The sequence below is a fragment of the Pezoporus wallicus genome, unplaced genomic scaffold (genome assembly GCF_028554395.1).
Source record: "Pezoporus wallicus isolate ANWC-B61680 ecotype Strahan unplaced genomic scaffold, APGP_CSIRO_Pwel_v1 contig_14732, whole genome shotgun sequence".
Taxonomy (NCBI): domain Eukaryota; kingdom Metazoa; phylum Chordata; class Aves; order Psittaciformes; family Psittacidae; genus Pezoporus; species Pezoporus wallicus.
In genome coordinates, this window is record NW_026635338.1 from 909 (window position 1) to 16,157 (window position 15,249).

At 62.1% G+C, this 15,249-nt stretch overlaps 1 protein-coding gene across 1 annotated transcript; it reads left to right on the forward strand.

The window, feature by feature from the left end:
* Window positions 1-1,035: 1,035 nt before the first annotated feature.
* Window positions 1,036-10,227, forward strand: LOC130604855 (FACT complex subunit SPT16-like; the record flags this gene model as incomplete). The annotated part of the gene is made up of 5 exons (XM_057419780.1): window positions 1,036-1,162; window positions 3,764-3,899; window positions 4,602-4,728; window positions 6,821-6,939; window positions 10,078-10,227. Coding segments are annotated over 5 exons (659 nt in total), but the record flags the coding sequence as incomplete, so codon positions are not given.
* Between the last annotated feature and the right edge of the window lie 5,022 nt (window positions 10,228-15,249).

A 15,249-nucleotide genomic window follows, 5' to 3' on the forward strand; every position in this document is an offset into this window, starting at 1 on the left:
CACTGATCCCCTATGGGTCCCGCCCCACTCATCCCCTATGGGTCCTGCCCCACTGTTACCCTAGTGGATCAGGCGTTATTCGAGTACATTGGTGTCCCGCCCCACTGATCCCCTATGGGTCTCAATCTCCATCCCACTGCTGCTCTATGGGTCCTGCCCCACTGATCCCCTATGGGTCCCGCCCCACTGATCCCCTATGGGTCTCAATCTCCATCCCACTGCTGCTCTATGGGTCCTGCCCCACTGATCCCCTATGGGTCCCGCCCCACTGATCCCCTATGGGTCTCAATCTCCATCCCACTGCTGCTCTATGGGTCCTGCCCCACTGATCCCCTATGGCTCCCACCCCACTGATCCCCTATGGGTCCTGCCCCACTGATCCCCTATGGGTCCCGCCCCACTGATCCCCTATGGGTCCTGCCCCACTGATCCCCTATGGGTCCCGCCCCACTCATCCCCTATGGGTCCTGCCCCACTGATCCCCTATGGCTCCCGCCCCACTAATCCCCTATGGGTCCCGCCCCACTGATCCCCTATGGGGCGCCCATAACATAACCCACTGCTGCTCTATGGGTCCTGCCCCACTGATCCCCTATGGGTCCCGCCCCACTGATCCCCTATGGGTCTCAATCTCCATCCCACTGCTGCTCTATGGGTCCTGCCCCACTGATCCCCTATGGGTCCCGCCCCACTGATCCCCTATGGGTCTCAATCTCCATCCCACTGCTGCTCTATGGGTCCTGCCCCACTGATCCCCTATGGCTCCCACCCCACTGATCCCCTATGGGTCCTGCCCCACTGATCCCCTATGGCTCCCACCCCACTGATCCCCTATGGCTCCCACCCCACTGATCCCCTATGGGTCCTGCCCCACTGATCCCCTATGGGTCCCACCCCACTGATCCCCTATGGGTCCTGCCCCACTGATCCCCTATGGCTCCCACCCCACTGATCCCCTATGGGTCCTGGATCCCCTGCCCCACTGATCCCCTATGGCTCCCACCCCACTGATCCCCTATGGGTCCTGCCCCACAGAACATCAGCATGTCGGTGGAGGGCGACTACACGTACCTGCGCATCAACTTCTACTGCCCGGGCAGCGCCTGGGCCGCAACGAGGGCAACCTCTTCCCCAACCCGGAGGCCACCTTCGTCAAGGAGATGTGAGTCTGCCCCATAGCGACCCATAGATCCTGACCCATAGATCCTGCCCCATAGCGACCCATAGAGCCTGACCCATAGACACTGACCCATAGAACCTCTTCCCCAACCCGGAGGCCACCTTCGTCAAGGAGATGTGAGTCTGCCCCATAGCGACCCATAGATCCTGCCCCATAGCGACCCATAGATCCTGACCCATAGATCCTGCCCCATAGCGACCCATAGAGCCTGACCCATAGACACTGACCCATAGAACCTCTTCCCCAACCCGGAGGCCACCTTCGTCAAGGAGATGTGAGTCTGCCCCATAGCGACCCATAGATCCTGACCCATAGATCCTGCCCCATAGCGACCCATAGATCCTGACCCATAGACACTGACCCATAGAACCTCTTCCCCAACCCGGAGGCCACCTTCGTCAAGGAGATGTGAGTCTGCCCCATAGCGACCCATAGATCCTGCCCCATAGCGACCCATAGAGCCTGACCCATAGACACTGACCCATAGAACCTCTTCCCCAACCCGGAGGCCACCTTCGTCAAGGAGATGTGAGTCTGCCCCATAGCGACCCATAGATCCTGACCCATAGATCCTGCCCCATAGCGACCCATAGAGCCTGACCCATAGACACTGACCCATAGAACCTCTTCCCCAACCCGGAGGCCACCTTCGTCAAGGAGATGTGAGTCTGCCCCATAGCGACCCATAGATCCTGACCCATAGATCCTGCCCCATAGCGACCCATAGAGCCTGACCCATAGACACTGACCCATAGAACCTCTTCCCCAACCCGGAGGCCACCTTCGTCAAGGAGATGTGAGTCTGCCCCATAGCGACCCATAGATCCTGACCCATAGATCCTGCCCCATAGCGACCCATAGAGCCTGACCCATAGACACTGACCCATAGAACCTCTTCCCCAACCCGGAGGCCACCTTCGTCAAGGAGATGTGAGTCTGCCCCATAGCGACCCATAGATCCTGCCCCATAGCGACCCATAGAGCCTGACCCATAGACACTGACCCATAGAACCTCTTCCCCAACCCGGAGGCCACCTTCGTCAAGGAGATGTGAGTCTGCCCCATAGCGACCCATAGATCCTGACCCATAGATCCTGCCCCATAGCGACCCATAGATCCTGCCCCATAGCGACCCATAGAGCCTGACCCATAGACACTGACCCATAGAACCTCTTCCCCAACCCGGAGGCCACCTTCGTCAAGGAGATGTGAGTCTGCCCCATAGCGACCCATAGATCCTGACCCATAGATCCTGCCCCATAGCGACCCATAGATCCTGACCCATAGATGACACTGACCCATAGAACCTCTTCCCCAACCCGGAGGCCACCTTCGTCAAGGAGATGTGAGTCTGCCCCATAGCGACCCATAGATCCTGACCCATAGATCCTGCCCCATAGCGACCCATAGATCCTGACCCATAGATTCTGCCCCATAGCTCCTGCCTCATAGATCCCAATGCATAGATCCTGCCCCATAGGTCCTGCTCTATAGCTCCAGCCCCATAGCTCCAGCCCCATAGCTCCCGTCCCATAGGTGCTGACCCATAGCTCCTGCCCCATAGCACCTATAGGGCGTCGAACCTGAAGAGCCCGGGGGAGGCGGCGGTGCCCGCGCTGAACCTGCAGAACGCCTGCCCATAGCTCCCACCCCATAGCTCCTGCCCCATAGCTCCTGCCCCATAGCTCCTGCCCCATAGATCCTGCCCCATAGATTCTGCCCCATAGATCCTACCTCATAGATCCCAATCCATAGATCCTGCCCCATAGGTCCTGCTCTATAGCTCCAGCCCCATAGCTCCCGCCCCATAGCGCCTGCCCCATAGGGGCTGACCCATAGCTCCTGCCCCATAGATTCTGCCCCATAGCTCCTGCCTCATAGATCCCAATCCATAGATCCTGCCCCATAGGTCCTGCTCTATAGCTCCAGCCCCATAGCTCCTGCCCCATAGCTCCCGCCCCATAGGTGCTGACCCATAGCTCCTGCCCCATAGCACCTATAGGGCGTCGAACCTGAAGAGCCCGGGGGAGGCGGCTGTGCCCGCGCTGAACCTGCAGAACGCCTGCCCATAGCTCCCGCCCCATAGCTCCCGCCCCATAGCGCCTGCCCCATAGGGCCTGACCCATAGCTCCTGCCCCATAGATTCTGCCCCATAGATCCTGCCTCATAGATCCCAATGCATAGATCCTGCCCCATAGGTCCTGCTCTATAGCTCCAGCCCCATAGCTCCCGCCCCATAGCGCCCCATAGGTGCTGACCCATAGCTCCTGCCCCATAGCACCTATAGGGCGTCGAACCTGAAGAGCCCGGGGGAGGCGGCGGTGCCCGCGCTGAACCTGCAGAACGCCTGCCCATAGCTCCCGCCCCATAGCTCCCGCCCCATAGCACCCCATAGCACCCCATAGATCCTGCCCCATAGCTTCCGCCCCATAGATCCTGACCCATAGATTCTGCCCCATAGCTCCTGCCTCATAGATCCCAATGCATAGATCCTGCCCCATAGGTCCTGCTCTATAGCTCCAGCCCCATAGCTCCCGCCCCATAGCGCCCCATAGGTGCTGACCCATAGCTCCTGCCCCATAGCACCTATAGGGCGTCGAACCTGAAGAGCCCGGGGGAGGCGGCGGTGCCCGCGCTGAACCTGCAGAACGCGTTCCGCTCCATCAAGGAGGTGCAGAAGCGCTACAAGACGCGGGAGGCCGAGGAGAAGGAGAAGGAGGTGAGGGGGGATGTGGGGCAGGTGTGGGGCAGGGGTGGGGTCAGCTATGGGGCAGGTGTGGGGCAGCTGTGGGGCAGGTGTGGGGCAGCTGTGGGGCAGGGGTGGGGCAGGTGTGGGGTCAGCTATGGGCAGGTGTGGGGCAGCTATGGGGCAGGGGTGGGGAAAGTGTGGGGCAGGTATGGGGTCAGCTCTAGGGCAGGTGTGGGTCAGCTATGGGGCAGGGGTGGGGTCAGCTATGGGGCAGCTGTGGGGAAAGTGTGGGGCAGCTGTTGGGCAAGTGTAGGGCAGGTATGGGGAAGGTGTGGGGCAGGTGTGGGGCAGCTATGGGGCAGGGGTGGGGCAGGGGTGGGGTCAGCTATGGGGCAGGGGTGGGGCAAGTGTGGGGAAAGTGTGGGGCAGCACCCCATAGACCCCCCATAGACCCCTAGAGACCCCCCCTAGAGACCCCATAGCCCCCCATAGACGCCCCATAGACTCCCATAGACCCCCATAGCTCCCCATAGACTCCCCATAGAGACCCATAGACACCCCATAGCCCCCCATAGACACCCCATAGACCCCTATATCTGCCCCATAGACACCCCATAGACCCCCATAGACACCCCATAGACCCCTGTATCTGCCCCATAGACACCCCATAGACCCCCATAGACCCCCATAGCGCCCCATAGCGCCCCATAGCGCCCCCTTCCTGCCCCATAGGGCATCGTGAAGCAGGACTCGCTCGTCATCAACCTCAACCGCAGCAACCCCAAGCTCAAGGACCTCTACATCCGGCCCAACATCGCCCAGAAGAGGATGCAGGGCGCCCTCGAGGCCCACGTCAACGGTGGGGCTGCCCCATAGAATCTATGGGGCTGGGGGGGTGCCCTAGGGGGCTGCCCCATGGGATCTGTGGGGCTGGGGGGGTGCCCTAGGGGGCTGCCCCATAGGATCTATGGGGCTGGGCGGGTGCTCTGGGGGGCTGACCCATGGGATCTGTGGGGCTGGGGGGGGTGCTCTGGGGGGCTGACCCATGGGATCTGTGGGGCTGGGGGGGTTGCTCTAGGGGGCTGATCCATAGGATCTATGGGCCTGGCGGGGGGTGCTCTAGGGGGCTGACCCATGGGATCTGTGGGGCTGCGGGGGTGCTCTAGGGGGATGCCCCATAGGATCTAGGGGGCTGCCCCATAGAATCTATGGGGCTGGGGGGTGCCCTAGGTTGCTTCCCCATAGCATCTATGGGTCTGGGGGGGTGCCCTAGGGGGCTGCCCCATAGGATCTAGGGGGCTGCCCCATAGCATCTATGGGGCTGGGGGGGGTGCTCTAGGGGGCTGACCCATGGGATCTGTGGGGCGGGGGGGGGTGCTCTAGGGGGATGCCCCATAGGATCTAGGGGGCTGCCCCATAGCATCTATGGGGCTGGGGGGGGGGTGCTCTAGGGGGCTGACCCATGGGATCTGTGGGGATGCCCTAGGGGGCTGACCCATAGGATCTAGGGGGCTGCCCCATAGAATCTATGGGGCTGGGGGGATGCTCTAGGGGGCTGCCCCATAGAATCTATGGGGCTGGGGGGGTGCCCTAGGGGGCTGCCCCATAGGATCTAGGGGGCTGCCCCATAGCATCTATGGGGCTGGGGGGTGCCCTAGGGGGCTGCCCCATAGCATCTATGGGGCTGGGCGGGTGCTCTGGGGGCTGACCCATGGGATCTGTGGGGCTGGGGGGGTGCTCTAGGGGGATGCCCCATAGGATCTAGGGGGCTGCCCCATAGCATCTATGGGGCTGGGGGGGTGCCCTAGGTTGCTGCCCCATAGCATCTATGGGTCTGGGGGGGTGCCCTAGGGGGCTGCCCCATAGAATCTATGGGGCTGAGGGGTGCGCTAGGGGGATGCCCCATAGGATCTAGGGGGCTGCCCCATAGCATCTATGGGGCTGGGGGGTGCCCTAGGGGGCTGCCCCATAGCATCTATGGGGCTGGGCGGGTGCTCTGGGGGCTGACCCATGGGATCTGTGGGGCTGGGGGGGTTCACTAGGGGGATGCCCCATAGGATCGAGGGGGCTGCCCCATAGCATGAATGGGGCTGGGGGGGTGCCCTAGGTTGCTGCCCCATAGCATCTATGGGTCTGGGGGGGTGCCCTAGGGGGCTGCCCCATAGAATCTATGGGGCTGAGGGGTGCCCTAGGGGGATGCCCCATAGGATCTAGGGGGCTGCCCCATAGCATCTATGGGGCTGGGGGGGGTGCCCTAGGGGGCTGCCCCGTGGATTCTGTGGGGCTGGGGGGGGTGCTCTGGGGGGCTGCCCCATGGGATCTGTGGGGCTGGGGGGGGTGCCCTAGAGGGCTGCCCCATAGCATCTGTGGGGCTGGGGGGATGCCCTAGGGGGTTGTCCTAGGGGTCTATGGGGCTGGGATCTTCCCCATGGGGTTCTATGGGGCTAGGATCTTCCCCATGGGGTTCTATGGGGCTGGGATCTTCTCCATTGGGTTCTATGGGGCTGGGACCTCCATAATGGACTCAATGGGGCTGGTACCTTCTCCATTGGATTCTATGGGGCCGGGACCTTCCCCATTGGGTTCTATGGGGCTGGGATCATTTCCATTGGGTTCTATGGGTCTGGGATCATCTCCATTGGGTTCTGTGGGGCTGGGACCTCCATAATGGACTCAATGGGGCTGATACCTTCTCCATGGGGTTCTATGGGGCCGGGATCTTCCCCATTGGGTTCTATGGGGCTGGGACCTCCATAATGGACTCAATGGGGCCAGGACCTTCTCCATTGGGTTCTATGGGGCTGGGACCTCCATAATGGACTCAATGGGGCCAGGACCTTCTCCATTTGGTTCTATGGGGCCGGGACCTTCCCCATTGGATTCTATGGGGCCGGGACCTTCCCCATTGGTCCCTATGGGTCTGGGAGCCCCACGGCGCCGTTGCCCCATAGGCTTCCGGTTCACGTCGGTGCGGGGCGACAAGGTGGACATCCTGTACAACAACGTCAAGCACGCGCTCTTCCAGCCCTGCGACGGCGAGATGATCATCGTGCTGCACTTCCACCTCAAGGTGCGCCCCACGGCGCCGTGGGGCGGGACCCATGGGGGGAGCAAGGGGGTTGGGTCTTCATTGGGGTCAATGGGGTTGGGTTGGGTCAATGGAGTTGGGTTGGGTCTTCATTGGGGTCAATGGGGTTGGGTTGGGTCAATGGGGTTGGGTTGCGTCAATGGGGTTGGGTTGGGTCAATGGGGTTGGGTTGGGTCTTCATTGCGGTCAATGGGGTTGGGTTGGGTCAATGGAGTTGGGTTGGGTCAATGGGGTTGGGTTGGGTCTTCAATGGGGTTGGGTTGGGTCTTCAATGGGGTCAATGGGGTTGGGTTGGGTCTTCAATGGGGTTGGGTTGGGTCTTCATTGGGGTCAATGGGGTTGGGTTGGGTCAATGGGGTTGGGTTGCGTCAATGGGGTTGGGTTGGGTCTTCATTGGGGTCAATGGGGGTGGGTTGGGTCAATAGGGTTGGGTTGGGTCAATGGGGTTGGGTTGGGTCAATGGAGTTGGGTTGGGTCAATGGGGTTGGGTTGGGTCGATGGGGTTGGGTTGGGTCTTCATTGGGGTCAATGGGGTTGGGTTGGGTCAATGGGGTTGGGTTGGGTCTTCAATGGGGTCAATGGGGTTGGGTTGGGTCAATGGGGTTGGGTTGGGTCTTCAATGGGGCCAATGGGGTTGGGTTGGGTCTTCAATGGGGTCAATGGGGTTGGGTTGGGGTCAATGGGGTTGGGTTGGGTCAATGGGGTTGGGTTGAGTCTTCAATGGGGCCAATGGGGTTGGGTTGGGATCAATGGGGGTCAATGGGGTTGGGTTGGGTCAATGGGGTTGGGTTGGGTCAATGGGGCCAATGGGGTTCTATGGGTCCGACCCCCACCCCCATTGTTTCCTATGGGTCCGACCCCACCCCCATTGTTTCCTATGGGTCCGACCCCACCCCCATTGTTTCCTATGGGTCCGACCCCACCCCCATTGTTTCCTATGGGTCCGACCCCACCCCCATTGTTTCCTATGGGTCCGACCCCACCCCCATTGTTTCCTATGGGTCCGCCGTGGGTCTGACCCCACCCCCATTGTTTCCTATGGGTCCGACCCCACCCCCTTTGTTTCCTATGGGTCCGACCCCCACCCCATTGTTTCCTATGGGTCCGACCCCACCCCCATTGTTTCCTATGGGTCCGCCGTGGGTCCGACCCCACCCCCATTGTTTCCTATGGGTCCGACCCCACCCCCATTGTTTCCTATGGGTCCGCCGTGGGTCTGACCCCACCCCCATTGTTTCCTATGGGTCCGACCCCACCCCCATTGTTTCCTATGGGTCCGACCCCACCCCCATTGTTTCCTATGGGTCCGCCGTGGGTCTGACCCCACCCCCATTGTTTCCTATGGGTCCGACCCCACCCCCTTTGTTTCCTATGGGTCCGACCCCCACCCCATTGTTTCCTATGGGTCCGACCCCACCCCCATTGTTTCCTATGGGTCCGCCGTGGGTCCGACCCCACCCCCATTGTTTCCTATGGGTCCGACCCCACCCCCATTGTTTCCTATGGGTCCGCCATGGGTCCGGCTCCACCCCCATTGTTTCCTATGGGTCCGACCCCCCCCCCCATTGTTTCCTATGGGTCCGACCCCCACCCCCATTGTTTCCTATGGGTCCGACCCCACCCCCATTGTTTCCTATGGGTCCGACCCCACCCCCATTGTTTCCTATGGGTCTGACCCCACCCCCATTGTTTCCTATGGGTCCGACCCCACCCCCATTGTTTCCTCTGGGTCCGCCGTGGGTCTGACCCCACCCCCATTGTTTCCTATGGGTCCGCCGTGGGTCTGACCCCACCCCCATTGTTTCCTATGGGTCCGACCCCACCCCCATTGTTTCCTATGGGTCCGACCCCACCCCCATTGTTTCCTATGGGTCCGACCCCCCCCCCATTGTTTCCTATGGGTCCGCTATGGGTCTGACCCCACCCCCATTGTTTCCTATGGGTCCGACCCCCCCCCCATTGTTTCCTATGGGTCCGACCCCACCCCCATTGTTTCCTATGGGTCCGACCCCACCCCCTTTGTTTCCTATGGGTCCGACCCCCACCCCATTGTTTCCTATGGGTCCGACCCCACCCCCATTGTTTCCTATGGGTCCGCCGTGGGTCCGACCCCACCCCCATTGTTTCCTATGGGTCCGACCCCACCCCCATTGTTTCCTATGGGTCCGCCATGGGTCCGGCTCCACCCCCATTGTTTCCTATGGGTCCGACCCCCCCCCATTGTTTCCTATGGGTCCGACCCCCACCCCCAGTGTTTCCTATGGGTCCGACCCCACCCCCATTGTTTCCTATGGGTCCGACCCCACCCCCATTGTTTCCTATGGGTCTGACCCCACCCCCATTGTTTCCTATGGGTCCGACCCCACCCCCATTGTTTCCTATGGGTCCGCCGTGGGTCTGACCCCACCCCCATTGTTTCCTATGGGTCCGCCGTGGGTCTGACCCCACCCCCAGTGTTTCCTATGGGTCCGACCCCACCCCCATTGTTTCCTATGGGTCCGACCCCACCCCCATTGTTTCCTATGGGTCCGACCCCCCCCCCCATTGTTTCCTATGGGTCCGCTATGGGTCTGACCCCACCCCCATTGTTTCCTATGGGTCCGACCCCCCCCCCATTGTTTCCTATGGGTCCGACCCCACCCCCATTGTTTCCTATGGGTCCGCCGTGGGTCCGACCCCACCCCCATTGTTTCCTATGGGTCCGACCCCACCCCCATTGTTTCCTATGGGTCCGCCATGGGTCCGGCTCCACCCCCATTGTTTCCTATGGGTCCGACCCCCCCCCCCCCATTGTTTCCTATGGGTCCGACCCCCACCCCCATTGTTTCCTATGGGTCCGACCCCACCCCCATTGTTTCCTATGGGTCCGACCCCACCCCCATTGTTTCCTATGGGTCTGACCCCACCCCCATTGTTTCCTATGGGTCCGACCCCACCCCCATTGTTTCCTATGGGTCCGCCGTGGGTCTGACCCCACCCCCATTGTTTCCTATGGGTCCGCCGTGGGTCTGACCCCACCCCCATTGTTTCCTATGGGTCCGACCCCCCCCCCATTGTTTCCTATGGGTCCGACCCCACCCCCATTGTTTCCTATGGGTCCGCCGTGGGTCTGCCCCCCAGAACGCCATCCTCTTTGGCAAGAAGCGCCACACGGACGTGCAGTTCTACACCGAGGTGGGGGAGATCACCACGGACCTGGGCAAGCACCAGCACATGCACGACCGCGACGACCTCTACGCCGAGCAGGTCACTTGGGGGGCAGCCCCATAGCGGGGAGCTTGGGGGGCAGACCCATAGCGGGGAACTTGGGGGGTAGACCCATAGCGGGGAGCTTGGGGGGCAGACCCATAGCGGGGAACTTGGGGGGCAGACCCACAGCGGGGAACTTGGGGGGCAGACCCATAGCGGGGACACGGAGGGGGGAACTTGGGGGGCAGACCCATAGCGGGGAGCTTGGGGGGCAGACCCATAGCGGGACACACAGCGGGGGGGCAGACCCATAGTGGAGAACTTGGGGGGCAGCCCCATAGCGGGGAGCTTGGGGGGCAGACACATAGCGGGGAACTTGGGGGGTAGACCCATAGCGGGGAACTTGGGGGGCAGACCCACAGCGGGGAACTTGGGGGGCAGACCCATAGCGGGGAGCTTGGGGGGCAGACCCATAGCGGGGAGCTTGGGGGGCAGACCCATAGCGGGGATCTTGGGGGGCAGACCCACAGCGGGGAACTTGGGGGGCAGACCCACAGCGGGGAACTTGGGGGGCAGACCCATAGCGGGGAACTTGGGGGGCAGACACATAGCGGGGAACTTGGGGGGCAGACACATAGCGGGGAACTTGGGGGGCAGACCCATAGCGGGGAGCTTGGGGGGCAGACCCATAGCGGGGAGCTTGGGGGGCAGACCCATAGCGGGGAACTTGGGGGGCAGACCCATAGTGGGGACACGGAGAGGGGAACTTGGGGGGCAGACCCATAGCGGGGAACTTGGGGGGCAGCCCCATAGCGGGGAACTTGGGGGGCAGACCCATAGCGGGGAACTTGGGGGGCAGACCCATAGCGGGGAACTTGGGGGGCAGACCCATAGCGGGGAACTTGGGGGGCAGCCCCATAGCGGGGAGCTTGGGGGGCAGACACATAGCGGGGACCTTGGGGGGTAGACCCATAGCGGGGAACTTGGGGGGTAGACCCATAGCGGGGAACTTGGGGGGCAGACCCATAGCGGGGAACTTGGGGGGCAGACCCATAGTGGGGACACGGAGAGGGGAACTTGGGGGGCAGACCCATAGCGGGGACACCGAGTGGGTCACTTGGGGGGCAGCCCCATAGAGGGACCCACAGCGGGGGGGGCAGACCCATAGTGGGGACACGGAGAGGGGAACTTGGGGGGCAGACCCATAGCGGGGACCTTGGGGGGCAGACTCATAGCGGGACACACAGCGGGGGGGCAGACCCATAGTGGAGAACTTGGGGGGCAGACCCATAGCGGGGAACTTGGGGGGTAGACCCATAGTGGAGAACTTGGGGGGCAGACCCATAGCGGGGACACGGAGAGGGGAACTTGGGGGGCAGACCCATAGCGGGGACACAGAGAGGGGAACTTGGGGGGCAGACCCATAGCGGGGAACTTGGGGGGCAGACACATAGTGGGGAACTTGGGGGGCAGACACATAGCGGGGAACTTGGGGGGCAGAACCATAGCAGGGAACTTGGGGGGTAGACCCATAGCGGGACACACAGCGGGGGGCAGACACATAGCGGGGAACTTGGGGGGCAGACCCATAGCGGGGACACAGAGAGGGGAACTTGGGGGGCAGACCCATAGCGGGGACATGGAGAGGGGAACCTGGGGGGCAGACCCATAGCGGGACACACAGCGGCGGGGGCAGACCCATAGCGGGGACACGGAGAGGGGAACTTGGGGGGCAGACCCATAGTGGGACCCACAGTGGGGGGGGCAGACCCATAGCGGAGAACTTGGGGGGCAGCCGCATTGCAGGACAATGGCACCCAGAGCTCTGCCCTATAGCTCCCACCCCATACCTCCCTACCCCATAGCTCCCCCCATAGCTCCCCAACCCCCAGCTCCCCGCTCCATAGCCCGCCCCATGGGACCCCCAGCCCTGCCCCATAGCTCCCACCCCATAGTTCCCCCCCCATAGCTCCCACCCCATAGTTCCCACCCCATAGCTCCCTGCCCCATAGCCCGCCCCATAGCTCCCCCCATGGGACCCCCAGCCCTGCCCCATAGCTCCCACCCCATAGCTCCCCACTTCCCAGCTCCCTGCCCCATAGCTCCCGGCCCCCCAGCTCCCTGCCCCATAGCCCGCCCCATGGGACCCCCGGCCCTGCCCCATAGCTCCCACCCCATAGCTCACACCCATAGCTCCCACCCCGTAGCTCCCCACCCCATAACTCCCACCCCATAACTCCCACCCCATAGCCTCCCATAGCCCCATAGCTCCCACCCCATAACTCCCACCCCATAACTCCTACCCCATAGCTCCCACCCATAACTCCCACCCCATAGCTCCCACCCCATAGCTCCCACCCCATAGCTCCCACCCCATCCCCCTCCCACCCATAACTCCCACCCCATAGCTCCCACCCCATAGCTCCCCCCCCATAACTCCCCCCCCATAGCTCCCACCCCATAGCCTCCCATAGCCCCATAGCCCCCCATAGCCCCATAGCGCCCCATAGTGCCCCATAGCGCCCCATAGCGCCCCATAGCGCCCCATAGCGCCCCATAGCGCCCCATAGTGCCCCATAGCCCCCATAGCGCCCCATAGCGCCCCATAGCGCCCCATAGCCCCCATAGCGCCCCATAGCCCCCATAGCGCCCCATAGCGGGGACCCTGCCCCCCGGATGGAGCGGGAGATGCGGCACAAGCTCAAGGCCGCCTTCAAGAGCTTCATCGAGAAGGTCGAGGCCTTGACCAAGGAGGAGCTGGAGTTCGAGGTGCCCTTCCGGGAGCTGGGGTCAGTTGGGGGGCGCGCTATGGGGCGCTATGGGGTGGCTATGGGGTGCTATGGGGGTCTATGGGGGGTCTATGGGGGTCTATGGGGCTCTATGGGGGGGCTATGGGGGGTCTATGGGGGTCTATGGGGGTCTATGGGGGAGCTATGGGGGGTCTATGGGGGTCTATGGGGGTCTATGGGGGTCTATGGGGGTCTATGGGGGTCTATGGGGGGTCTATGGGGGTCTATGGGGGTCTATGGGGGGTCTATGGGGTGTCTATGGGGGTCTATGGGGGTCTATGGGGGTCTGTGGGGGTCTATGGGGTGTCTATGGGGGTCTATGGGGGTCTATGGGGTGTCTATGGGGGTCTATGGGGTGTCTATGGGGGTCTATGGGGTGTCTTTGGGGTGTCTATGGGGTGTCTATGGGGGTCTATGGGGGGTCTATGGGGTGTCTATAGGGGTCTATGGGGGGGCTATGGGGGACTATGGGGTGTCTATGGGGGTCTATGGGGGTCTATGGGGGGTCTATGGGGGTCTATGGGGGGTCTATGGGGTGTCTATGGGGGTCTATGGGGTGTCTATGGGGTGTCTATGGGGGGCTATGGGGGTCTATGGGGTGTCTATGGGGGTCTATGGGGTCACTATGGGGTGTCTATGGGGCTCTATGGGGCTCTATGGAGTGGTATGGGGCTCTATGGGGAATCTATGGGGCGCTATGGGGGCTTTATGGGGCTCTGTGGGGGTCTATGGGGTGTCTATGGGGCTCTATGGGTCTCTGTGGGCGCTCTATGGGGTCTCTACAGGGGCTTTATGGGGCTCTGTGGGGTGGAATTGGGTCTCTAGGGGTCTCTATGGGGCTCTATGGGGTCTGTATGGGGTGTTTATGGGGGCTCTATGGGTCTCTATGGGTCTCTATGGGGTTTCTATGGGGTCTCTATGAGTCTCTGTGGGTGCTCTATGGGGTCTCTATAGGGTGTCTATGGGGCTCTATGGGGCTCTATGGGGTGTCTATGGGGCTCTATGGGTCTCTATGGGGCTCTATGGGTCTCTGTGGCAGCTCTATGGGGCTCTATGGGGGCTCTATGGGGCCTCTGTGGGTCTCTATGGGGCTCTATGGGGTCTCTATGGGGCTCTATGAGGAACCTATGGGGCGCTATGGGGGCTTTATGGGGCTCTATGGCTCCCTATGGGGTGTCTATGGGTTTCTATGGCTCTCTATGGGTCTCTATGGGGTTCTGTGGGGTCTCTATGGGTCTCTGGGGGCTCTATGGGGTCTCTATGGGTCTCTGTGGGGTCTCTATGGGTCTCTGGGGGCTCTATGGGTCTCTATGGGGTGGGATCGGGTCTCTATGGGTCTCTATGGGTCTCTATGGGTCCCCATGGGTCGCTATGGGGCTCCCACCGCCTCCCTCCCCACAGCTTCAATGGGGCTCCGTACCGCAGCACCTGCCTCCTGCAGCCAACCAGCAGCGCCTTGGTCAACTGCACCGAATGGGTAGGGCCCCACCGCGACCCACACTTAGGGGGCAGAGCCCGATGGGTCCCGGCCCTACTTAGGGGGCAGAGCCCGATGGGTCCCGGCCCTACTTAGGGGGCAGAGCCCGATGGGTTCCAGCTGGAGTTAGGGGGCAGAGGAGCGCTATGGGTCTGTGCCCTATAGCGTGCCCCATGGCTCTGCCCCACAGCCGCCCTATAGGTCCCTGTCCCAGCCCCAGTTATGGGTCAGAGTGGAGCAGAGCCATATGGGTCCTGGCTGTACTTATGGGTCGGAGAGGAGAAAAGCCCTATGGGTCCCAGCTGTAGTTATGGGGCAGCGCTATGGGTCCAAGTCTAGATAGGGGTCAGAGGAGCTCTATGGGTCTGTGTCCTAGTTGGGGGTCAGAGGAGCCCTATGGGTCCCAGCTGTAGTTAGGGGGCAGAGGAGCCCCATGGGTCTGAGCTCTAGTTATGGGGCAGTGCTATGGGTCACAGCCCTACTTAAGGCTCAGAGGAGCTCTATGGGTCCCAGCCCTACTTATGGGTCAGAGGAACCCTATGGGTCCTAGCAGTACTTATGGGGCAGCGCTATGGGTCACAGCCCTCGTTATGGGTCAGAGGAGCCCTATGGGTCCCAGCCCTACTTATGGGTCAGAGGAGCCCTATGGGTTCCAGCTCTAGTTATGGGTCCGCACTATGGGTCACAGCCTTAGTTATGGGTCAGAGGAACCCTATGGGTCCTAGCAGTACTTATGGGGCAGCGCTATGGGTCACAGCTGTACTTATGGGTCAGAGGAACCCTATGGGTCCCAGCTCTAGTTATGGGTCACGGATCCCAGTGGTACTTATGGGTCAG